This window comes from Bos grunniens, chromosome 6 (assembly GCF_055505025.1).
Source record: "Bos grunniens cultivar Pamir isolate PY7600 chromosome 6, Bosgru_T2T1.0, whole genome shotgun sequence".
In the NCBI taxonomy this organism is placed as follows: Eukaryota; Metazoa; Chordata; class Mammalia; order Artiodactyla; family Bovidae; genus Bos; species Bos grunniens.
In genome coordinates this window covers 59,658,148-59,685,262 of record NC_141170.1, presented here as the reverse complement: position 1 = coordinate 59,685,262, position 27,115 = coordinate 59,658,148, and the positions used below count along the sequence as shown (strand labels likewise).

The window sequence follows — 27,115 nt, the reverse complement described above, 5'->3', positions numbered from 1 at the left end:
AACTTAAGATCCCACAAACTGTGTGGTGTAGCCAAAAAAAAGTGCTCCTCCAAATAATGTTACATTACTTCATAGGTAGTACATGTTTTATTTTATCTTCATTTATTCCTTTCATAATGCTGTTCCTTTCTTTATATACATTTAAAGTTTCTGATCTATATCATTACCCTTCTTTCTGAAAAATTGCTTGTAACATTTCTTGTAAAGCAGGTCTGCTGGCAACAGAGTCCCTCAATTTTATGTTTGTCTGAAATGTCTTTATTCTTGATTTCTGAGCGATAATTTTATTGTATATTAAAATCTAGGTTTGTGGGACTTCTTTCTTTTTTAAAATTTATTTTTAATTGAAGGATACTTGCTTCACATTATTGTGTTGGCCTCCCTATACATCAGCATGGGCCAGTCATAAGTATATATATGTCCCCCGCCTTGGAACTGCCCTCCCACCTCCCACGCCTTCCCACCTCTAGGTTGTTACAGAGCCCTAGTTTGACTTCCCTGAGTCGTATAGCAAATTCTCATTAGTTGTCTGTTTTGCATATGGAAGTGTATATGCTTCCATGTGGGTATCTTCATTCCTCCCGCCCTCTCCTCCTCCCCGCCCCTCCTGTCTCCCTAAGTCTGCTTTCTGTGCTGCGTCTCCACTGCTGCCCTATGATAGGTTCATTGGTGCCATCTTTCTAGATTCCCTGTATATGATACTTGTGGGTTTCCCCCTCTATCTTACTTCAGTCTGTATAATAGGCTCTAGGTTCATCCACCTCATTAGAACTGATTCAAATGTGCTCTTTTTTATGACTAATATTCCATTGTACGTATGTACAACAGTTTCTTTATCCATTCACCTGTTGACGGACATCTAGGTTGCTTCCTTGTCCTAGCTGTTACCCTAGTACTGCAGTGAACATTGGGGTACATGTGCCGTTTTGGAGTTTGACTTCCTCAAGGTATATGCCTGGTAGTGGGCTTGCTGGGTTATATGGTAGTTCTACTCCCAGTTTTTGAGGAATCTACATGCTGTCTTCCGTGGTGACTTATCAGTTTACATGCCACCAACAGTGCAAGAGGGTTCCTTTTCCTCCACACCCTCTCCAGCATTTATTGTTTGTGAATTTTTTGATGACGGTCATTCTGACCAGGGTGAGGTAATAATATCTCATTGTAGTTTTGATTTGTATTTCTCTGAGTGATGAGCGATGTTGAGTATCTTTTCATGTGTCTATTAGCCATGTGTATGTCTTCTTTGGAGAAATATCTGTTTAGGTCTTTTGCCTGATTTTTTTTTTTTTGCCTGATTTTTGATTGAGTTGTTTGTTTATCTGGTATTGAGTTGTATGAGCTGCTTGTATAATTTGGAAATTAATCCTTTGTCAGTTGTTTCATTTGCTGTTATTTTCTCCCAGTCTGAGGGTTGTCTTTTCACCTTGTTTATAGTTTCCTTTGCTGTGCAAAAGCTTTTATGTTTAATTCTGTCCCACTTGTTTATTTTTGTTTTTATTTCCATTACTCTGTTAGGTGGGTCATAGAGGATCTTGCTGTGGTTTATGTCATACCGTGTTCTGCCTATGTTTTCTCTAAGAGGTTTATAGTTTCTGGTCTTACATTTAGGTCTTTAGTCCATTTTGAGTTTATCTTTGTGTATGGTGTTAGGAAGTGTTCTAGTTTCATTCTTTTACATGTAACTGTCCAGTTCTCCCAGCACCACTTACTGAAGAGCCTGTCTTTTCCCCATCGTATATTCTTGCCTCCTTTGTCAAAGATAAGGTACCCATAAGTGAATGGGTTTATCTCTGGGCTTTCTCTCTTGTTCCATTGGTCTGTATTTCTGTTTTTGTGCCAGTATCATACTGCCTGGATGACTATAGCTTTGTAGTATAGTCTGAAGTTAGGAAAGTTGATTCCTCCAGTTCCATTCTTTTTTCTCAAGGTTGTCTTGGCTATTTGGGGTCTTTTGTGTTTCCATACAAATTGTGAAATTTTTTGTTCTGATTCTGTGAAAAATGCCATTGGTAGTTTGATAGGAATTGCATTAAATCTGTAGGGTACATCTGGTAGTATAGTCATGTCCACAGTATTGATTCTTCCTGCCCAGGAACGTGGAATATCTCCACCTGTTACAGTCATCTTTGATTTCTTTCATCAGTGTCTTACAGTTTTTCTGTCTACAGCACTTTTGTCTCATTAGGTAGGTTTATTCCTAGGTATTTTGTTCTTTTTGTTGTGATGGTAAATGGGATTGATTCCTTAATTTCTCTTTCTGATTTTTTATTGTTAATGTATAGAAATGCAAGTACTTACTATGTATTGGTTTTGTAACCTGTGACTTTACTGAAGTCACTGATTAGCTCTAATAAATTTGTGATAGTATCTTTAGGGTTTTCTATGTATAGTATCGTGTCATCTGCGTAAAGTGAGAATTTTACTTGTTCTTTTCCAATATGGATTCCTTGTAATTCTTTTTCTTCTCTGATTGCCATAGCTAGGACTTCCAAACCTATGTTGAATAATAGTGGAGAGAGTCAACACCCTTGTCTTGTTCCTGATCTTAGAGGGAATGCTTTCAGTTTTTCACTGTTGAGAATAATGCTTGCTTGCTGTGGGTTTGTTGTATAGGGCCTTTATTATGTTGAGGTAAGTTTCTTCTATGCCCATTTTTGGAAGAGTTTTTATCATAAATGGGTGCTGAATTTTAGGGGGCTTTTTTTTTTAACATTTGAAATATATCAGTGTTTTCATGTAGTTTTCATGAATTCTAAAGAGAACTCTAATGTAGAGCAGCCCTCTGTAGGCAAGGTGCCTTTTTTCCTTTCTCTTCTTTCAAGATGTTTTCTTTGTTTTGATTTTCTTCAGTTTGAATGTTACTCTTACCTTGGAAATCCCATGGACAGAGGAGCCTGGTGGGCTACAGTCCGTGGGGTCTCAGAGTTGGACACGACTTAGCGGCTAAACAACAACAACAACAGTACACTTTGGTATCGATTTTGGGGAGGTTTAGCTTGGTTTGAACTCTTTGTTTCCTGAATCTGTGATTTGGTATCTATCATTAATTTAGGGGAATTCTCAGTTTATTATTGCTTCAAATATTTCTTCTTTTCTTCTTCTTCTGGTATTCCCATTACTGTTATTTCACCTTTGGACATTTATTGACATTTCTTCTAGCTCACTGTTTCTTTCTCCATGTTTAGGTACTAACGAGTTTATCAAAAGCATTTTTTTATTGGTTAGACAATGTTTTTGATTTCTAGCATTTACTTTTAATCCTTAGAGTTTCCGTCTGTCTCCTTACATTATCTATCTGTTTTGGATGTTGTCAGCTCTTTCTTGGAGAAGGCAATGGCACCCCACTCTAGTACTCTTGCCTGGAAAATCCCATGGACGGAGGAGCCTGCTAGGCTGCAGTCCATGAGGTTGCTGAGGGTCGGACACGACTGAGCGACTTCACTTTCACGCATTGGAGAAGGAAATGGCAACCCACTCCAGTGTTCTTGCCTGGAGAATCCCAGGGACGGGGGAGCCTGGTGGGCTGCCGTCTATGGGGTCGCACAGTCGGACATGACTGAAGCGACTTAGCAGCAGCAGCAGCAGCTCTTTCTGTTAGAGAGCTTAGCATGTTAGTCATAGTTTTAAATTTCAGGTCTAATTCCCACACTTCTGCCATATCTGAGTCTGGTTCTGATGCTTGCTCAGCCTTTTTAAACTGTGTTTTTTGTGTTTTAGTGTACCTTGTAATTTTCTTCTTGAAAGTGAGGCACGTGTATCTGATAAAAGAATTATGTAAGTAGGCCTTTAGTGTGAGCTTTTATGTTTTATCTGGCTAGTAATTGGGCTGTATTTACTATTTGCAGTAGCTATAGGTGTCAGGCTAGAGGGGGCTGGAGGATATTGCCCCTCTCTCAGATGGGTTGGATCTGTTAAAACCCCAGTTGATGTTACGCTCTGGCAAAATAGTTTCTCTTGAGGAGGGCAGGCCTTGTTAGGAAGAACCGAATACTCTGGGTTTATTTCTGAATGAGAAAAATGGCTTCTTTCTCCCTTCCCTTGCCAGAATCTTGAAAGGAGTTTTCTCTGATCTTCTCTCAGAAAACCTTGTAGGAATCCTGGAGGTAAAACTTCAAAAAAGTGGTAGTCTTCTGAAAGTTTTTCACTCTTAAACTTATCCCCACTGTGCCTCCAGCAACGTCAACTATAATTTAGGTTTTCATTCTTTGGTAATGGTTCAAGAAGAGATGCTTGTGATCTTTTGTTCTGGTTTGATTCTCCTTTTCTGCCCATTTATCTCTGTTTTGGGGCCAGTGGTTGAGCCTGTAACTTCCAGTCTCTGGATTTAAGAGTAGTTGATTTTCAGTTTGGATATTTATTATTCTCATTCAGGATTTCACCCATTCTAGCCATCCCACCTTCTTCGTTACATTATCTGTCGTCCTTATTTTTAATTTCTCAGCCCTCTACCATAGCTGTCCCCTGAGCATTTAAACATACTGCCTCATGGCTGTGTTGTGAAGAAAATCAACCTTCTGCCTCTTTCTCTGTCCAAACTCCTGCCTTGTTTCTCACTCCCCTTTTACGGTCAGTGTTTGGAAGAGTTCTCTCTAATCACTGCCCTTCCCTCCCTCACCTTTCATGTACGACCAGGTATAATGGGTGCTTTCATCTTTTCACTTTCCTGTTGCTGTCCATCAGGCTTTTAAAAGTGTTCTGTAACAAAAGTTATATGTGTGTGTCTTTCAAACAGCACCATAGCCTCTCATTTATCTCAGATTCATAGTTCTTTTTTTTCCTACCCTAAGGGATTCCTACCCCTCATTGCCAGTTTCTTGTGTGTGTTTTCAGAATTGTGTGTGTACATGTTTAGGCTTTCACTGCGAAGAAAATAATGTTTGTTTATTTTTCTTTATGTAGTCTTAAGAGTGATGTATGTAAAATCTAAAGTTTCTTTGAATTTGTGTAAAATAAAAATTCTAAATGATAAAAATTGTGTCATAGTATAAATTTTTTTTTTGATTGGCAAACAGCGGGGCATCATGTAATTGATGATAATGAAATAGTATGTGCTGTGGCTCCTACGTCACTTTTGGAACCAGCCTTTGCTGATTATTAGTTTTGTGTGATCTCTTTGTGTCTTAGTTTCCTTATTGGTAGACACATGAAATTATTATGAGGATTAAATGAATTATTACAAATAAATCCGGATACAACTTATAAGGTATAGTAGCTATTATTATTATTAATCTCTCAGCAACATTAGCTACTCTTTGAAACATTTTTCTTTCTTTGGTGCCAGTGATAACAGATGATCCTGAATTTTCCTCTTGCTCACCATATCATCAGCCCAGATCACTCTGAATTTTCATCTGTCTACTTGACATTTTGGATTTTTGTAGACATCTTTTTTCAGCATGTCTAAAATGGAATTTTTTATTTTCTCTCTTCCTCTCTTATTTTCTCTTCTCTCTTTCCCTTTTTAATTTTCTGTCTGACCCCTCCATTTCATGTTTCCTCATCTTAGTTGTTTTACCATCCACCCAGTGGAAAATCAAAACCATAAGAGCGATCCTTGTTTCCCTCTTTAAGATCATACACTTGCAGTTTGTAATAGCTAAGTCCTATATATTTTATCTCCTGCCTCTCTTAATTCAGCTACTTCTCTTCATCTCAGTGAACTATCTAATAATTCTCACTGGATTCCTAACCTTTTCCTGGGTATCTACTTTAATCTCTCTCCAGGCATTTCCCTCCCAATACAGACAAGTTGTTTTAAAAGACCCAAACCTGTTTGTCATGCCACAACTGTTTTTCTCACTGTTCTTCATGACCCTGCATAATCTGGCTATTGCCTTCCTCATTTCTGCTCTTTTTTTCCCCTGTGTTTTTATTCTGTGTATTTTAGTCACATTGGTGGTGTTTCAGTTCCTACACATGTCAAGTCCTTCTTTGCCTCTGTTTTCTACAGGATGAACTTTCTGCCTGAAATGCTATCATTGGCCTTACCTAAATTAATCTTTAATGATGGTTTCCTCAGAGAATCTTCTTCATGACTCTCCTAGTATCCTACACTTCTTTTAAAAATTATATAACTTATTTTTTGACTGTGGATTGTGAAAATTGATAAACATCTTTTACTATTGTGATTATGTCAAAAAAATTAACTTGCTGTGTAGTACCTTAGAATGAAAATTTGTTTATGGCTTTAGGTTATGTTAGAGAACATTGCTGTTGATGCTTTTACCACCAGTACCTATTTGCTTTGTAGATAGTGGGTACTCAGTAAATATTCATGAAACTAGTAGGTTCAGAACCTTAATTATTCTGCATCTAGATTGTGTCAAGTGTGATGACAACAGTCCAGAAAGTAAAATTTTAATGGCACACTGTTGTAATTGGAGAGGCTACTACTTCCTGGTTCTCTGGAGCTGCACTGCACCCACTAGCTATGTGTGACAATTTTTCCTTCAAATTAAAAAAAAAAAACTACTCTTTTGAATAATTCAGTGATTTTTAGTATATTCATAGGGTTGTGCATCTATTACCAGTCCAGAATATTCTCATCATCCCCAAAAGGATCATTACCCATTAATAGGTTCTTCTCATTTTCCCGTCCTTCCCCAGAAACCAATATTTTACTTCCTGTTTCTGTCAGTCTGGCTGTCACATGTGGCTTTGGAACACTTGAAGTGTGGCCATTCCAAATCTAAATGTTTTGTAATTGTAAATTAGACGCTGGATCTTGAAGACTTAGTATTATAAAATGTGAAATGTTTCCGAAATTTTAATGACATGTTAAAATGATAATTTTTAATATGTTGGAAGTCAATATTAAAGTTAATTTCTCCTGTTTCCTTTTACTCTTGTTAATGTGATTACTACAAAATTTAAAAATGCGTTTATGGAACACTCTCACGGCATACACAAAAATAAACTCAAAATGGCTTAAAGACTTAAATATAAGACACGATACTATAAAACTCCTATAAGAGAACATAGGTAAAACGTTCTCTGACATAAATCATATCAGTGTTTTCTTAGGTCAGTCTCCCAAAGGCAAAAGAAATAAGAGCAAAAATAAACAAGTGGGAACTGATCAAATTTATAAGCTTGTATAGCAAAGAAAACCATAAAGAAAGCAAAAAAACCACTTATGGACTACGAGAAATATTTGCAAATGATGGAGCTGACAAGGGCTTAATTTCCAAAATATACAAACAGCTCACTAACAACAACAAAAACCCAGTTTTGAAAAATGGGTAGAAAACCTAAAGTAGCCATTTCTCTAAAGAAAACATACAGATTACCAGTGGGCACACGGAATGGTCAACGTTGTTAATTATTAAGAGAAATACAAACTAAAACTGCACTGAAGTTTAACCTCACACCAGTTAGAATTGGCCATCATTTAAAAATCTACAAATTATAAATTTGTAGGAGAGGGTGTGGAGAAAAAAGAACCCTCCTTTATATTACTAGTGTGAATGTAAATTGATGCAGCCACAATGGAGAACAGTATGGAGGTTCCTTAAAAAATTGAAAATGGAGATGGCATATGATCTAGCAATCCCATTCCTGGGCATGTATCCAGACAGAACTATCGTACAAAAAGATCCATGCACCCCAGTGTTCATAACAGCACTGTTGGGTTGGCTAAAAATTTGATTCGGTTTTGGGTAAGGCGGCTCTAGTAGCGCTTAGTTGTCTTTAACTTAATTTGAAACATTTTAGATTGTATTGTGACAGTTGTCATATCAGTGTGCATTAAAAAAAATCAAAATTGGTGAATTTTTGTGTAGTCATTTTAATATTGAAGATGGAAGAAAAAAGTAACATTTTCAATATATTGTGCTTTATTATTTCAAGAAAGGTAAAAATGCAACTGAAAGAAAAAAAGATTTGTTCAGTGTATGGAGAAGGTGCTGTGACTAATCGAATGTGTCACAAGTGGCTTGTGAAGATTCTGGCTGGAGATTTCTTGCTGGCCAATGCTCAGTGGTCAGGTAGAGCAGTTGAAGTTGATAGCGATCAAATCAAGGTATTAATTGAGAATAACCAACGTTATGCCAGGCTGGAGATAGCCAGTATATTCAAAATACCCAAATCAAGCATTAAAAATCATTTACAACAGCTTGGTTATGGTATTAATCACTTTGGTTTGGGGTATAGCATAGTTAAGCAAAAAAAAAATTTGTTGACCATATTTCCATGTGCAATTTTCTACTTGTAAGGAAAACATTTCGTTTTTAAAACAAATTGTGATGGGTGGTGAAAAGGAGATACAGTACAATAATGTGAAGCATAAATAGATTGTGGGGCAGGTGAAATGAACCACCACCAACCACATTAAAGGCCAGTCTTCATCCAAAGAAGGTGATGTATATGCTAGGATTGGAAAGGGAGTCTTCTGTTTTGAGCTCCGTCTGGAAAACTAAATGATTAATTCCAACATGTACTTCTACCATTGAGACCAACTGAAACTAGCAGTCAACAGAAGTGTCTGAAATTAATTAACAGAAAATGCATAATCTTTCATCAGACTAACACAAGACTGTTCGTTTATTTGTTGACCAGGCGAAAACTGTTACAGCTTGGCTGGAAAGTTCTGGTTCATCTGCCATTTTCACCAGATCTTTCACCTTCAGATTTCCATTTATTTTGGTCTTTACAAAATTCTCTTTAATGAATATTACAGTTCCCTGAGACTGTAAAAAGCACCTGGAAGTTTTTGTTCAAAAAGAAAAAGTTTTGGGAAGATGGTATTATGAAGCTGCCTGAAAAATGGCAGAAGGTAGTGAAACAAAATGGTGAATGCATTGTTCAATAAAGTTCTTGGTGAAGATGAAAAATGTCTTTTATTTTTACTTAAAAATTGAAGGAACTTTTTAGCCAACCCAGTATTTACAATATGCAAGACCTGGTAGTAGCCTTGTTGTCCATCAACAGATGAATGGATAAAAGAGATGTGAGATACATATATGTATACATACACACACATGATGGAATACTACTCAGCAGTTAAAAGAATGAAATAATGCCATTTGCAGCAACATGGATAGACCTAGAGATTATCATACTAAATGAAGTCAGAAATATCATTTTATACCACTTACAGGTGGGACCTAAAAAAAAAAGTTAAAAATATTGAATTCCCTAGTGGTCAAGTGGTTAGGACTCTATGCTTTCATTGAGGAGACCCAAGTTCAATACCTGATTCGGGAACTAAGATCCCACAACATGCATGGCGTGGCCAAAAGAAAAAAGGCAAATGAACTTATTTACAAAATAAAAACAGACTTTCAGACATAGTGTACAAACTTACAGTTATCAAAAGAGGGGGGTGGATAAATTGGGAGTTTGGGATTAGTAGATACAAGCTGCTGCATATAAAAAGATAAAACAAGGTCCTACCATTTAACACAGGTAATAACAATGTTAAATATCCTGTAATAAGCCACAATGGGACAGAATATGAAAAAGAATATATATGTATAGCTGGATGATTTTGCTGTATACCAGAAGCTAGCACAACATTGTAAACCAACTATATACCTCAATTTTAAAAAATACAGTCACTTATGAAAAACTGGAAAAAAGTAAAGTACATTTGTGGTTTATGTTCTGTTTCTGTTGGACAGCCCTTGTCTAGAATTTGTTTTTTGTAAGTACCACTAATGCAGCCCCATGGCCTCAATTTCCCATTTTTCTTAGTTTCTTAGTTTCTCTAGTCTCTCAAGTTTCCATATCAGCCCTGCTTTGGAAATATGATATGTCCTAAGCTTCAGGTTTTTAATTGCTTAGAAGGTAGAAATCTGTTTTCTTGAGCCCTGGAATAGTGGGGAAAACATGTTGTTTATGTTAAATTATGAGAAAATAATGGCAACTGTTAAATCTTTTAAGCCTTATTTCCAACAAATAAGGAAGCATTGAATTTTACATTTATTTACATGATAGTAATAAGCAGTGTTCCTGAATTTGGTAATTGTGATTTGTCAAGGGAACAAACTTTTAAATAGCATATGAGAATTATCAGTAACTTCAGGGGTCATTTAGAATTATATTTGCTTATCTGAAATTTGGATTTAAATTGTATTTTAGAAAACTTTCCCCAGAATAAATAGAAGAGAGGCTAATGTGATAAATTAGCCCTTTAAAGTACAGTTTCAAAGTTTTCTGCTCCAGCATCATCATCAAAAGTCAACATATTGCAGTGTTAAGTGACTACTATACATTTAAGCATTTGTTTGGCATTATTAGTGCTGTATTCATTAAATTCCCCCGTGACTGTATATGGTAGGTCCTATTATAATCTGCAGTTGACTGAGGATGAAACTGAGGTACAGAGTGGTTATTTAACTTGGCTCAGACTCAGGTAGCTAATGAGTTTTAAACAAGTTAAACAAAAGTAGCTTTATACTTTGTGCTTTTGTGATAAAATCCTTCAGTTTTTAGTTTTTCACAGGAGAATGTAAGCTCCAAGTGGGCAAGGGCTTGGTTTTGTTACTTAGTTGTTTCACTGACATTTGAGATATAATATGTAGTAGATCCCAGGAAGTATTTGAAAGATTTTGTGATTTTGATGATGTCAGTTCATCAAGAGACTTGGTTTTGAGAATCTACCAGAATTGCTTTAAATTCTGCACTGTTGCTTATTAGCAGTAATGTTCGTTTATATACCGCTTCCAGATTAACTTCAGTATTATGTACTGTTTTGTATACTTCATGCATGTTATATCAATAAAATAGTTTATTTTAAAATTGTTTATTAGGAGCTGTGGCTTCTTTTCATCTCTTTTCCTTTTATGTGTTGGAAATGTATTGGAGCCATAAGGAAACGTCAGAAAAATCAAGAGAACTAGAGGTTCCACTGTGTGTTTAGATGAGTTGGGAGAAGAAAGTATAGTAAAGCACCTTCCAGCTGTCCTCAGAAAAAATGTATAATGATAGTAGCATTCTTTAAGGTTTTATCCGAAAGCCTCAGCCTCTCTGGTGGTTTTGGTCATTAAAATTTAGAAACATGTAATTTTATTTTTAGAAATTACAGTTTCCATTCCTAGTTTGAAAACAGGCCTGTGAAATAAATTTTATAAAGCAGGGCTTGAAATCTAAAGGTTTTTGTAATTAATATTTTTAAGGGAAGGATATGTGTGCTACTTCTATCCAGGAAATTTTCATTTAATTCTGAAGTATATTCTCATTTTATAATAAAATTGAGAGTTAGATGGTAAGTGACATACCTGAATTAACATCACAAGTAACTGGCAGAACTGGAAATAAACTCCTTTCTGTCTGAATCCAAAAGCTATGATTTTTAAAAATATTGTCTGTCATTTTGCTATTTTCTGTCTTTCTCCCTTATAGTTCTGAGTCTTAAAGTGGGATTTTAAATTAGTTTGTGTGGACAGTGGTCTTGGAGTTTTGGATTGTGGAGTACTGGATGTTTGCATTAGAGTATGAATGTAATAAAGAATAATTGGCATGATATAAAAATTAAGCTGTGAAAAGTCTTCATCTTTAACTTACCATAAAAACCAACTCTAGAACCAAGTACTTCTTTATAATGGGATTCATCATGGTGACGTATTTTCTTGAGCTTTTGTGGTAAATTTTTATACACAAAGTTTTCTTTCCCTGGAGTGCAAAAAATAAGACCCATTTTTCTCTGAGTTATAATTTGGGGGGAAATGAGGGCAGAAATAAGGATAGAGGTATGACAGTTAATAATTCTTTAGCATTTTACTGATCAGACAATTGGGGCAATTTGCAGGGCAACTTTTCTAATTTGTTACTGCTTTCTACCCTTCCTCAAACTTTAGTGTAAGAGTGTCCTTTAGTATCCTGCGGTTTTAGGGTTATTTACTTCTTTGGGGGAAGCAGATATTGTGGGATGCTATAGAGAACTTTGAAAGTATTCATGATTTGCAAGATCCATTTACTCTTGTTTTCCTTAGAAGTCTTAAGGGAGAAAGATTCTGTAAGTTACACTTTTGGCTTCTTAAATTGGTCAGTGAACATCTAATACCTCTGATTTTCATTTTAACCTTCTTCATTCCTGTTCTTACTCAACAAAGTATTTTACCATTACTAAAGTTGTACATTTCATCCTCTTCTGCAGATATCAAAGATGATAATGAATGACTTTTTTTTTTTAGGGCATAGGAATAAGTTCCCTATTATGCATATTTATAATTAAATCTAATTTGGGGGTAAAATTATCTTCAGAAAAATATGAAATACTTTAATCTCAAATGCAGAAATGGTTGTGAATCTAATTCTATTTAAAATGCATAAAGTAAGATTTTTAATCCTATATTCTTATTAAAAATAAGATAAAAGTCACATAAAATCTTTAAAATTTGGGTTTTAAAGTTATATTTTTTCTGTACTTAACATTCAATACTAAATTGTTTAGAAAAAGTGAAAATGATGGTATCTTCTTTTGGGATGGGGGCAGTTAAGGACTTTAATAATTCTTACATTTTTCCATCTAGTAATCAAGGTTAAGAGGTATGTTGAAAAGCAAAAATTTTCTTTTAAAATCTTATGGGGCTGTCTTTTGTAACAGTACATGTGTCACTTAGGTATAAAGTGTGAAGTACAAAGTAAGTTGTTTAGTCGCTAAGTTGTAGCTGACTCTTTGTGACCCCAGGGTTGTAGCCTGTCAGGCTTCTCTGTCCATGAGATGATTTCCCAGGCAAGAATACTGGAGTGGCTTGCTGTTTCCTTCTCCAGGGACTCTTCCTGACCCAGGGATCGAACTTGAGTCTCCTGCTTGGCAGGTGGATTCTTTACCATATGGGAAGCCCCACAAAATAACTAAATGTAGATAAATATTTAAATCCTAACCAAAAAATGAAAACAAAACCTGTATTTTGAGGAATTACGGTTTTAAAAATTGAGAAAAGGGGAGGATTGTTGTGTTAGGTGAACAGACAAATAAGATACTAGTGAAGGTTACAAAATCTAAGTAGAGAGCCATTTGCAAGCAAGTACATGTGACCACTGAAGTGAATCCCACTGGAGGGTTTTCTGAATCACAGTCATTATTTACTATGAGAATGGATTGTTAAAGATCATTGAGAGATTGAAGTGATAAGATTGATATGACAGTACTTTGAGAAATGTACAAAATATAGTAGATGTAGATAAATATAATATAAAAATCTGTTTTGAAAAGTAAGTAATTGCCACTGAAGTAAACTAAGCAGAAAAACAGATTGAGGAAGGCATTGGAAATTCTAGTGAGGCATTTAGGCTTCAGGAAATTGTGTGGAAAGGGATTAACTAGACACTTAGGGCTTTCATTGTCCTGCTTGATGGTGTAATATTTTCAGTTAACCTACACACCTAGAAATTTAATGAGAGTGTATAGCCTAAATGAGTTTATAATGACCCTGAATTTTCTGTTTGTTTTCGAACCCATGTAGCCCAGGGTATCAAATGGAAGTGTTCATCTATAGATGAATAGAATTATCACTTTGGATCTAATACACATGAATTTGGCAGGTATAAAATAGGTGTTAGCTATTTTTCTCTAAACATTCCTATAATAAAGTCAACAGGACATTGTACTATTCAAAATGGCATAATGTCGTTAAAAACATTGCAGTTAAATTTTGTTAGTGTTTTTGTTTTAAGTATTCTTCAGATTGGCTCATTACGTTCTTGAAAATTACAGAATATTATTTTTACTAGAGTAGATAAGCTTATGAAAGAACGGGTTTCAAAAAATTTTTATAGGTAATACTTTAATAAAAATAGGTTTTTTCCTTGCTGATATAACTAACATTTATTTTCTGTTTATTTTTAAGACGAGCAAAAATCAAATTAAAGTAGATCTTGTAGATGAGAATTTTACAGAATTAAGAGGAGAAATAGCAGGACCTCCAGACACACCATATGAAGGCAAGTACTTTTTTCTGTATCAAAATATTGTGCGTATTAGAACTTATCTGAAACACTAAATCAGAAAAGTCTTAAGCATTTATAAACTACATGGAAGGTAACTTCATTTGGCTTAAGGATATATACAGCAGTTTTTAAATAATAAATTTAGATACTTACCTAGACCGATTTTTCTTACTGAATTTTAGCTAACTTTTTTCTTTTCCCAAAACAGATTTAGTAGAGCTAAGCTACAGGTTATATTATGTTAGAATTTAACAGTGTAAAATTAAATTTACATCTACATGTTAAACATTTAACTTACATGAACTCTCAGTTACCCTTCATATGGTATCTGTAACAAATTTTGTCTTAAATTTCTGACTTAAGTTTATTTTTTAAAGCAAAGTTCCTCTTCCCTGTTTGTCATTTAGCATGTAATTCACTCATATGTCTTTATACAGGCTGTATTCAAATATTTAATTTTCTTTATTCAGGAAAGCTTTAAGTGATCATTTCAAGGCATATAGAAAAGAAAGGAGGCAGCTTTCCTGAACTCTGTTGACAAACTAAATCTTTATACTTTAGACCATGGAATTGGGGTGGTAAGATACGGAAAGGAGCTTTGTAAGCTTTTTATTCACTCATTAGGCAGATCTTCAGTAGTGAATATTATTATATATTTGAGTTTATATGGCATAGCCAAGATTCTTGCATATAAGAGGCATTCACATATTTGATAGAAGTCATGTAATATTGTTTGTAGTAGTAGCATTTATTGAGTTCTTACTTATTTTGAGGTTTATGTGTCTTTTCTCATTCAGTCCTTAAAACATATCTTATGAGGTAAGTACAGTTATCACTGTTTCATAGATGAAGAAACTTAAGCTCAGGAAAGTTAAGTAACTGTTAAAGACATCTAAGCTGCACAGCTGGGATTTGAGTCCCTAATAGCCTATGACTCTAAAGCCTTTTTTTCTAATCTCTTTCTGCTCTTGAATAAAACAGGATTGACTGATGGAAGTGACAGTGATGTCTCTCTCGAATGTAGTGGTTCTGTAATGAACAATAACTTAAAGTTTTTCAGAAAAATTCAGCGTCCTAGACTATTTTTCTGTTTTCATTTGAATTTTTAAAGTCCCTAAAATATCCTTAGCACATTCTACCAAATCTGAAATGATACAATTTTGTTTTTTGTTTTATAGTTCATATGAGCCATTTCTAGACTTACTTAATTTTTTATAGTGCCTCCTATATGCCAGGCCTCATCTGGATTCTTTCATGAATGGCTATTCATGTAGTCCTTTTGACAGTTGTTAGCTGGAGAAGAGATCTTGAGTTACCTTGCAAAAATCAAGTTCGTCCTTAGTAGCATATGTTATTTATGATATACTAGCTTCTTCTGAAGGCATACACTATAACTATTCTTGAATTACTTTTTTTAGGTTGTTTAGATGTGTTTTTAAAAGATAGTAGGACAGTAGCATTATCACCCTGCAGCCCTTCCAGTAAATTGATATTTATAAACAAGAGAGCTCCTGAACTAGACAGAGAGTTTGTTACTTTCTTAGCAACTGTTAGTAAAGGTACATGAAGTTTTTAAAAATTGGACAATACACACTTACTTGCAGGATGATTAAGTTATAACTATACCACATTCATTAGTTAGAAACAAGCTTGATAATTTTTAAGTGCTTATTTCTGCTGCTGCCACTGAGACATTAATGTTTGATAACACTAGTTTTAATATGCTTCTTGGATATGTATTTGAAGTAGATTAAATTGTATTCTCATAAAACTATTGAAGAGAGGTTCATTTTGTTTAAGAAAAGCATCATTTGAGGGCATTAGCTTAATACTTTTTTTGCAACATGAATGGAATAAAATATTTTGATAATGTATATCTCAGGGCTCTTGATAAATTTTGAGGGTGTTTTTTTTTTAATCTCAATAGCTAAGACAAAAGTCTACATGGGAATGTTAAATTGTTAATAGCCATCATTACTAAATCAGGCAGCTATTTTATGTAGTGTAGAAAGTAATCAGATTGAGTTAAAATGACCATGTTATTGTATATGTTACCTCAGTTTTCTTCTTTTGCCTTAATGGCTCAGTGGCAAAGGAACAATTTAGTTCTTGAGCCTTTCTCCCTAAGAGCTGTTTTAAATTTACAGTCATTCTTGATGTTTAAAAAAAAAATCTCACTGCTACCCCAGCTTCCCTTTGGACTAAGTTAAATTTAAAGATTAAAGATGTTTAATATTAAAAGCTATTCTTCAAGAAGTAAATATTTTATAGTGAAAGCTGTTACGATAGTAATATAGTTATTGAATATTATAAAGCTTTCTTAGTTATGTTGTTCTGATGTATATCGAATAATGTTCTGGTTAATGCTGTATTGATTGTATATTGAAGTTGTCAAATAATGCAAGACAGAGCATACTAACAGCATATGGAGTAGAAATAGGATTTGGGGGACTCTAGGGTCCAGCATTATTTCTGTAGTATTTCAGGGCTCTCATACTGCTCCTAAGAGATTGTTTTGGACATTCAAGAAGGAAAAACCTTATATGAAAGGTTATAGAGACAGTAATTTGAAATTAATGGAAAAAAGTAAAGTTCATAGGAAGGAAAAAGAAGACTGTGCATATTACTCAGGCCAAATTTATTGTACCTATATTTGAAGCTGACATTTATAACTGAACATAAAGTTATCTCTGTGTACACAAAAATTTCCTGAGGTCCTCTTCTCTTAGCTCTTTTTCTTTTGTTTCTTTTTGGCTTCTTTCCTTCCTGTTTCACTGCTGTCACGTCCTCTGTGCTTCAGGCATCTAGTTCTACTTGTATATCAGTCAGTCTGAGATTCTATTAAAAAGAATAAGCAAGAAAAGAAGAATTGGAACCAAAAAGGGCGAAGAAAGTGGTACCAAGTGAATTACTCTTTTCATTCTCAGATCGGCATTCATTCATCCCTAACAGTGAAAGAAGTGAAGGATATACTGAGGATTGAGTGTATAGAATTTTGAAATCGATAGTGTTCCTAGTGCACAGTTACTATTTGTATTTTATTACTTATTACTATGGAAAATTTCAGATACATACAGAAGGCAAATGGTATAATGAAACTTCCATGTACTCATCAGCCAGTGTTAATAACTATCAATTCATGGCCAGTCTTTGATCTAATTTGCTTGATTATTTTGAAGCAAATCCAAGATGTAGTTATAACTATTTCACTGGCACAGTTTTGTTTGTTATATTTTGGAATGGTAAATACTCTATGTTAATGGAACATAAAATTTTAGAATTAGAAGTTTCTTTAGAGTTAGGACTCAAATCCAGTCTGAAGTCCAGTGCAAGACACCCCACCCCCTTCAGAGTTTCCTGAGGGACAGTTATCCTCCCTTTTAATATCTTAGTATGGAAAGCTAGATAAACTTTTTTAAAAAAATACCCTGTTTAGCTGCTAGTTGCTCAAGATAACTTCATACCAGTATGTTGCCTACTGTGTATATATTACTGTTGAGAACAATCTTTTTGTAAAGTTTTGCATTTTATATACCTATTTAGAGGAGGAGAGTAGGTTTTTGTCTTTGTGCCTACCTCTTGTCTTATTGTTGAATTTTGTTTTTTAAATTTTAACAAGAAATATTGGCATTTTATGTCCCAAATAAAAGTTTGAGACAGTTTCACATTTGAGAGAACCAGCTTGATACAGATTTTTTCAGTTTATGGCATAATCTGTGTATCTTTATTCTCTGTCCCTTCTATGCCTTTATACTTCCCTACTGTCTTTCCTTTTTTCTTTCCATTTTTTTGTCTTATTTAGCAGCTTTTATCAGTGTGGACTAAAGGAAGCAAAAGCAGATAGAACCTGTACTCCGTAATTGTTCCAGTGAAGTCTTTGGCATTGGATTGTCTACAGATTTAATGTATTCATCCATCTCTAGTCCGATTATTCACTGATAAGCTAATATCAGTTGTATAAAATGGGTATTCTGTATGCTTTAAGTGACCTTTAAATTAAAAACTAGTAATATTTTGTTTCCTTTTTGGGTTTCAACTTTAAAGTGAATCTGTTGTAATTGAATATAAAATAGTATATGTTTTGAAAAGTTCTATCACTATATTTGGCTTCACATATTTGAGGCAAGCAACATTCTTAACTTTCTGTTTTCCCCATTTTTTAGGAGGAAGATATCAACTAGAGATTAAAATACCAGAAACATATCCATTTAATCCCCCTAAGGTATTGTAAGCCCATTTTTATGTATGAACTATATTTCTTGGTTCATTTAATTAATATATACTCTAGTTTGTATGTGTGTGTGTGTGCTGTGTAAATTTGGTGTGGACAGGGTTTCAGGTAATGGCAAACAGTTTGCTTCTGGAATTAGAATGAAAAGCAAGCTTACTTAGAGGCAGCTAGTAATGTATCTAGACAGAACAAGATCTATATCTGACAATGGCTTAAATTCTAGGTCTGGTAAAACTTGCAGTGTCCCAAATTTAGAGAATCTTATACAAATTTTTATTTGCCTCAAAGAAATATATATATATATATATATATATTTTTAGGGAATAGTGTATTCTGGATTTATTCAACATTTATTTGAATGCTTTGTGCCAGTATAGCAATAAATAAAGCTTTTACTGTCCTTGCTGTCATGGAACTCATGTTCTAGTGGGATGAAATAAATGAACAAACACTGCAATTGTGATAAATGTTAAAAGAGGAAACAGAATAACCTAGGATTGTGTATAACAAGTGGAACTAACCTAAACTTACATTTTGACTGAACTGCTTCCTTTACCTCTTTGCTTTTACTATCATCACTATTTTAGTTTAGGCTTTCAGCTTTGTTACTTCCTCTGTTTTGCCTGTTACTTAATCACCATTTCATTTTTACCACTACTGTTCATTGTTTGTAGTGCTGTACTGTAAATCTTCCTAAAGTGAATTTTTGATCATGTTTCATTTCTTCTCTTTCCTTGTTAATAGTCTAAACTCCTTATAGCGACGGGCATTTAAAATCTCCTATAACGTGCCTCTGTGGTCTTTTCCATCCTAATCTTCTGCCTCTTTCACCCACAAAATTGGTTTCATTTTCCAACCTAGATTATTTTCTGTTTGTATAATGCTTATTCTTTCACACTTCCCTGTCATTTTCACTTGAATCATTATCCCTGTCATTGACAATGCTAGTTTTCTTTTGAGGTCTGGGTAAAGTATCACTTTCTCCATTAAGCTGTGCCTGACAAAATGTTTCTCCCTTTACTCTCAATAGCATTTTATATAACTTACATAGGACTAACACAGTTATAGTATGAATTAATGTACTGTATTATTTGGGGATATGTATCTTTTACTAGCTTTTGTGTTCCTGAGGTCAAAGACCATGGCTTAATAGACATTTGTATTTTCTCTGATTCCTAAAAGTACAGTGTCCCTTGAGCATATATTAGTCTTTCCAGAATTCATTCACTCAACTTACTGGTTGTCCTCTGTTTAAGAATAGACAGGGTAATGGAAGTTCCAGGGTAAAGTTGTGTCACCTGCCATTGTGAGGTGCCTGTTTCTCTGTTATTTATGTTCATCTATTTTCTGATAAACCTGTTTGATTTTTTTAATTGTGGTAAGTAAACATAAAACTTATTACCTTAACCAATTGTAAGTGTACAGTTTAGTGGCATTAAAACTTATTACCTTAACCAATTGTAAGTGTACAGTTTAGTGGCATTAAGCAGATTCAGTTTGTTTTTCATCTATCACTACCATCCATCTTCAGAACCTTTTTTCATCTACTAAATAATAACTTCCTGTTTCCTCATGCTGGTAACCAGTTATACTTTATTAATTTTGGTCTACTCTAGGTACCTCATTTAAGTGGAATCACTCAATTTGTATTCTTTTATACCTGGTTTATTTCACTTAACTTAATGTCTTTCAATTCAGTTCAGTTCAGTCGCTCAGTCGTGTCCGACTCTTTGGAACCCCATGAATCGCAGCACGCCAGGCCTCCCTGTCCATCACCAACTCCTGGAGTTCACTCGGACTCACATCCATCGAGTCAGTGATGCCATCCAGCCATCTCATCTTCTGTCGTCCCCTTCTCCTCCTGCCTCCAGTCCCTCCCAGAATCAGAGTCTTTTCCAATGAGTCAGCTCTTCGAATGAAGGCTCATCTCTGTTATAATTTGTATTGGAACTTCTTTCTTTTTTAAGGCTTAATAGTATTCCATAAACACTGCATTTTATTTATCTATTGATGGGCATTTTGGTTGTTCCTACCTTTCAAGCCTGGTTGATTTTTTTTTCCCCCTCCTGTTATAAAAGTAGTTTGTATTTGTTGTAGAAATTTGAATGGTGATGTATTTCTTGAAAAAGAACATCTTTTCAGTATGACCACTTAGAGGTGACCACTATTAAACTTTCATTTTATATCTATGACATAATATTCATCCTCATCTTAGTTACCCTCTACTAGGTAATCTTGATTGTCAATATTATCATTAAAATAAGTAGCAGTCTGTTTAGTTTACATTAATTGTAGAATACTATAAATTTAAGAAAAGATTTTAAAATGTTTTGAGATAAGGATGACCTCCAAGCCTAAGCAATAATTTTTTTAATGGAAACGAGGGAAGAAAGAAAAGATCTCAAGAGAGACTGCTCTCAAACACTATATTTTTACAATTAAGATGTCACTTGCATTGTGCTAAGAATTTTATATGCCTTCCTAAGACAGTCTTAATGAATGAGGGAACTGAGGGTTAGAGGTCAAATAGAAACTAAATTTGTAAGGCCCACCGTGCTGCTCTACTTCCTTGATCCTAATGCGAAAGGAGTAAGGGCCGAATCTCTGAAACAGTGATTGTGGCTCTTCCAAGAACAAGAATAATCACCCATAGTTCAGATCTTACAGCATTTGACAGACTTTTTGATCTTAGGCAAGTTGTCTAAGGTGTTTCCTCATTTGTAAAATCCTTTCAAAGGAGTAGTCCATTTAAAAAATAGTATTTCAATTATGCTATGAAACTTTTTTTCACATTTTTAATATTTCTCAAATCAGGGTATATCTTTTAGTGGATGAGATAATTTAATTGGCCCAGTTTTTTTCTTTCTCATGGTATATAAAATAATGGTGTATTGAGTACTTGATGGTACCCGTGGTTCAGTAAAATACAGTACTTAGAACAGCGTGTTGTAAATATTAGCCAGCATTATTTTTTTACCAAAAAACTTAATGGTTAGATACAGTGAAGTAGGTGGCAGTGCCTTAACCATATACATGTTGTCAGGCCCTAGAGCCTCTTCTGTCTTTATCAAGTGGAGTTGCTACCTTTCCTTTCGTACAACACATAGCAGTTCTAGGTATCTACTCAATAGAAGAAAATGTGCCCATACAACAACTTGTACACAAGTGTTCATACCAGCACTAATTCATAACTGCCAAAAAGTGGAAGCTCTCTAAATGTCCGTCAACTTAATGGAAAAATTAAATGTGGTGTATTTACCACATCTGTTTATAATGATGAATGTGCTGATATGTGCTATAAGATAGATGAACTTTGAAAACATCATCCTAAATGAAAAAGCCAGGCATAAAAAGCCACACATTGTATAATGTCATTTACATGAACATTAGAAGAGGGAAATCATAGAGAAAAAGGTAATTTGTTGGTTGCTTATGGCTGGAGGAGTATGAAGGAATGGGAAGTGACTCCTGGTGGTTACATAGTTCTTTTTGAGGTGTTGAAATGGTCAAAAATTATATTTTGGTGGCGGTTGCACAACTCTGAATATACCTAACACCAAGAAGTTGTGCGTTTTAAATGAGGATGGATTATTGTCTCAATAAGTGTTTATTTCCCTCTGTTGTTTTCATTCAGTCACTAAGTCGTGTCTGACTCTTTGCAACCCCATGGACTGCAGCATGCCAGGCTTCCCTATCCTTCACTATCTTCTGGAGTTTGGAGTTTGCTCAGACTCAAGTCAGTTGAGTTGATGATGCCATCCAACCATCACATCCTCTGCTGCTCTCTTCTCCTGCCCTCAATCTTTCTGAGTGTCAGGGTCTTTTCCATGAGTCAGTTCTTTGCATCAGGTGGCCAAATATTGGAGCTTCAGCTTCAGCATCAGTCCTTCTGATGCATATTCAGTGTTGGGTTTCCTTTAGGATTAACGGGTTTGTTCTCTGTGCTGTCCAGGGGACTCTGAAGAGTCTTCTCCAGCACCACAATTCAAAAACATTGATCTTTCAGCACTCAGCCTTCTTTATGGTCCAACTCTTCACATCTGTGCATGATTACTGGAAAAACCATAGCTTTGACTATATGGATATGGACCTTTATATACCAAGGTATTGTCTCTGCTTTTTGATATGCTGTCTAGGCTTGTCCTAGCTTTTCTTCCAGGGAGCAAGAATCTTTTAATTTCATGGCTGCAGTCAACATCTGCAGTGATTTTGGAGCTCACAAAGATAAAATCTGCCACTATTTCCCCCTTTTCCACATCTATTTGCCATGAAGTGATGGGACCAACTGCCATGATCTTAGTTTTTTGAATGCTGAGTTTTAAGCCAGCTTTCTCACTCTCCTCTTTCACCCTCATAAATACACTATTTAGTTCCTTTTTTGCTTTCTGCCAGTAGAGTCGAATTATCTGCACATCTGAGGTTGTTGATATTTCTCCTGGCAATCTTGATTCCAGCTTGATTCATCCAGTCTGGCATTTTGCATGATGCGCTTTGCATGAAAGTTAAATAAGCAGGGTGGCAGTCTAAAGCCTTGACAAACTCCTTTCCCAGTTTTGAACCAGTCCATTGTTCCATATCCTGTTCTGCTGCTGCTTGAGCTGCATACAGGTTTGTCGGGAGGCAGGTAATATGGTCTGATATTCCCATGTCTTTAAGAATTTTCCATAGTTTGTTGTGATCCACAAAGTCAAAGGCTTTGGCATAGTCAGTTAAGCAGAGATAGGTGTTTTTCTGGAATTCCCTTTCTCTGTGATCCAACAGATGCTGGGAATTTGATCTCCAGTTACTTTGCCTTTTCTAAATCCAGCTTGTGCATCTGGAAGTTCTCAGTTCATGTACTGCTGAAGCCTAGCTTGAAGGAATTTGAGAATTACCTTGCTAGCATGTGAAAGGAGTCTAGTTGTACAGTAGTTTGAACATTCTTTGGCATTGCCTTTCTTTGGGATTGGAATGAAAATTGATCTTTTCCAGTCCTGTGGCCATTGCTGAGTTTTCCAAATTTGCTGGTATATTGAGTGTGGCACTTTAATAGCATCGTCTTTTCACATTTGAAATAGTTCAGCTGGAATTTCATTACCTCCGCTAGCTTTGTTCGTAGTAATGCTTCCTAAGGCCCAATTGACTTCACACTCCAGGATGTCTGGCTATAGGTGAGTGACCACACCATAGTGTTTATCTAGGTCATTAAGACCTTTTTTGTGTAGTTCTGTGTATTCTTGCCTCCTTTTTTTAATCTCTTCTGCTTGTTAGGTCCTTGTCGTTTTTGTCCTTTATTATTGTGCCTATATTTGCATGAAATGTTCTTAGAATCTCTGATTTTCTTGAAGGGATCTCTAGTCTTTCCCATTCTGTTGTTTCATATATTTCTTTGCATTGTTCTGTTAAGAATCTCTTTTTGCCATTCTCTGAAACTCTGCATTCAGTTGAATATGTCTTTCTCTTTCTCCTTTGAATTTCACTTCTCTTCTTTTCTCAGCTATTTGTAAGGCCTCCTCAGACAACTGTTTTGTTTTCTTGCCTTTCTTTTTCTTTGGGATGGTTTTAGTCACTGCCTCCTGAGCACTATTACAAACTTCTGTCCATAGTTCTTCAGGCCCTCTGTCTACAGATCTAATTCCTGGAATCTATTTGTCACTTCCAGTGTGTAATCATAAGAGATTTTATTAGATCATACCTGAATGGCCTGGTGGCTTTCCTATGTTCTTCAATTTAAATCTGAATTTTGCAATAAAGGAGCTCATGATCTGAGCCACATTCAGCTCCAGGGATTGTTTTTGCTAACTGTGTAATGCTTCTCCATCTTTGACTGCAAAGAATATAATCAATCTGATTTTGGTATTGACCATCTGGTGATGTCCATATATAGTGTATAAATATAAATCCAGAGTGATGTCATAGTCCTAGCTCTGTTTTAGGCACTTGATACATTATTTCATTTAATCTTTAAAATCACTATTTTAACCCTTCCTCTTTCCACCAGTTTTAGAAAACTTAGAAAAATAGACTAAAAACATAAGAACTGAGGTCTGTCTGATGTTTTTGCTACTGTTGATCGCTCATGTTGCTTTTCAGGCCACTATGTCTTAATTCCAGTCATTCCATATTGAGGTAGTGTCAAGATTTAGAAAAGTCTTCCTTCAGTCAGCCCAAATTTGCTTTCCTTTGGCTTCAACCAGTTAGTTGTAGCTGGAATTTAGTATCATTTTAAATATGGTCCTCCTCTAATTTATGGTATTAAGCTTTTGCAGTAAATGCTTATTAATGTTTGATAAATATGTTTTGGATATTTCCTATATTAAATTTGAATTTTCACTGCTTGGTAAATATAATGGAAAGAGCGGGGAATAATTGTGTAAATTTCTTGCATAATTATGTTCACATATGTTTAATATGTAGCCTCAGGTTTCATTTTTTTTTTAAATAATCATCTTATGTGTCTTGGGTGCTTGCCAAACTGTTCTCCAGAAGTCTTTTTTTTAAAAAGTAATTTATTTTTGGTTGTGCTGGGTCTTTGTTGCTTTGCAAGGCCTTTCTCTAGTTGGTGAGAGGGGGCTTCTCACTGTGGTGGCGTCTCTTGTGGAGCTCAGGCTTCAGTAGTTGTGGCACACAAGCTCAGTAGGCTTAGCATGTGGCGCTTGGCAGCTGCTGCTTGTGGGCTTATTTGCTCCAGGCATGTGGAATCTTCCTGGGCCTGTGTCCACTGCATTAGTAGGTAGATTCTTATCCTCTGCACCACCAAGCAAGCCCCTTAGATTTAATTTTAAACTTTATGAGGTTAAAGTATTGAAGTTTAACTGTTAAATTCTCAATGCTGTGCAGCTAAAATTGCACCACATTGAAAGCTTATGTTGATTTATTTTAACATGGTCACAGAGAATTTTCTGCTCATTTTATTTTTGCAATAAACTATTGACCTCAAGAGCAGAAGGTTTACTTCTGGACAGAGAAGATAAATCTTTGAGTCAGCTGAATATAGTGTAGAAGGAATTTGATTCAATGCATACCTAAAAGTAAATTGTAATATATACTCTATTAATGAAAAACTCATTAAATTAGTAAAACTAGCTCAGTGATTTGTCCTGCTGATGGTTGGAGATTAGATTGTGAATTTTCTTGTTTTTCCTTGGTGTTACAAATATACTCTTACAACCTTTAGTGAGTCTTCTTTTCTGCATATGCATATTTAAAATAGCATTTTCTTTTGTACAAGTTAGTTAAAGCAGGTTTAATATTGTAACTTCCATGAGTTCCAAGCTTGAAACTGGAAATTCCTGATGGAAATAGAGTTCATATCTACCATGAGGTAGAAGGTGAAATTTTTGTTGAATTAAAGAGTGTAAAAATAATAGGATACATCCTGTAGGAGGAGATAAGATTACTGATGATGGTGCACTAATATAGAGAATGACGAATAGTCCCCTTCCTTTACTTCAGTCTGGTCACATTGCTGCTGCTGCTAAGTCGCTTCAGTCGTGTCCGACTCTGTGCGACCCCATAGACGGCAGCCCACCAGGCTCCCCCATCCCTGGGGTTCTCCAGGCAAGAACACTGGAGTGGGTTGCCATTGCCTTCTCCAGTGCATGAAAGTGAAAAGTGAAAGTGAAGTCGCTCAGTCCTGTCGGACTCCTAGCGACCCCATGGACTGCGGCCTACCAGGCTCCTCCATCCATGGGACTCTCCAGGCAAGAGTACTATGTACATGGTATTAAGATTTTTGTTTCTAAATTCTTTAAGAGCTCCTCAAAATTAATGATTGTTGTCAAGTTACCCAGATGGTGCTATTATTGGTTTCATTTGTGAAAATAAGGAAGCTTGACTTGTTATTTGTGTAAGTATTTTAGTACTATTTGTTTTTGTTGTTGTTCAGTCACTCAGTCATGTCAGATTCTTTGCAGCCCCATGGACTGTACCATGTCACACTTCCCTGTCCTTCACTATTTCCTGAAGTTGACTCAGACTCATGTCCATTGAGTTGGTGATGCCATCCAACCATCTCATCCTCTGTCGCTCTCTTCTCCGCCTGCCCTCAGTCTTTCCCAGCATCAGGCTCTTTGCATCAGGTGGCCAAAGTATTGGAGCTTCAGCATCAGTTCTTTCAATGAATATTCAGGACTAATTTCCTTTAGGATTGACTCATTTGATCTCCTTGCTGTCCATGGCACTTTTGAAAGTCTTCTCTAGCACCACAATTCAAATCCATCAATCAGTTCTTCAGCGCTTAGCCTTCAGCACATGGTCCAACTCTCACGTTTCTACATGACTACTGGAAAAGCCATAGCTTTGATTATACGGATCTTTGTCGGAAAAATAGTGTCTTTGTTTTTTAATATGCTGTCTAGGTTTGCCATAGCTTTTCTTCCAAGAAACAAGAGTCTTTTAAGTTTGTGGCTGCAGACACAGGGAGCTCTGCCTGGTGCTCTCTGTAAAGACCTAGAGGAGTAGGGTGGGGTGGGAGGGAGGGTGAGTCAAGAGGGAGAGGTTATGTGTATACTTATGGCTGATTCACGTTGTTGTATAGCAGAAAAAGCAATTATCCTCCAATTAAAAAAAAACAAAACTGTGGAAGACCACACAAAGAACTACTTACAGGACAGTTATATCTGTACTAGTAGATAATGGAGTGACTTTGAAAATTATTCTCTTTATTATTATCTCCAAATTCAGAGTTACTTGTTCCTAATTGGAGATTGTAGTACAAAGAAATAAAGTTTAATAATAATATGCATATTAGTTTTCATGTAGAGTCTACTGAGAATCATGTACTGAAGATTCTTTAAAAAGCAATATACATCCTTAAATCATCAGCCTAAATCATAAACCTTTTGACATCTTCAGTAGTAGATTTTTAAAATTCTGTTTTCCTTGGGACTTCCCTTGTGGTCCAGTGCTTAGGACTTCAAGCTCCCACTGCATGGGGCACAGGTTTTTTCCCTGGTAGGGGAACTAATGGAGAAGGCAGTGGCACCCCACTCCAGTACTCTTGCCTGGAAA

The 27,115-nt window shown here is 35.5% G+C and overlaps 1 protein-coding gene and 1 non-coding gene across 5 annotated transcripts in view; one reads left to right on the top strand and one right to left on the bottom strand.

Moving 5' to 3' along the window:
- Nucleotides 1-27,115, top strand: part of UBE2K (ubiquitin conjugating enzyme E2 K) — a 75,307-nt gene that overhangs the window by 31,988 nt on the left and 16,204 nt on the right. For 2 of the 4 annotated variants that reach the window (XM_086406093.1, XM_086406090.1), the window contains exons 2-3: nt 13,794-13,887; nt 18,057-18,115. The exons of 1 other annotated variant lie outside the window; for it this stretch is intronic. Coding sequence is in view for 1 of the 3 variants with exons in the window: in XM_086406090.1 (XP_086262216.1) it covers nt 13,794-13,887; nt 18,057-18,115 (153 nt within the window). In the remaining 2 variants the exon portion in view is untranslated. The remainder of the gene's footprint in view (nt 1-13,793; nt 13,888-18,056; nt 18,116-27,115) is intronic. One more of the 4 variants, XM_086406094.1, reaches the window with a different exon arrangement.
- On the bottom strand, nt 21,105-21,227 carry LOC147370786 (U6atac minor spliceosomal RNA). Its single transcript, XR_015166309.1, has one exon. It is a non-coding gene; the product is annotated as a U6atac minor spliceosomal RNA (small nuclear RNA).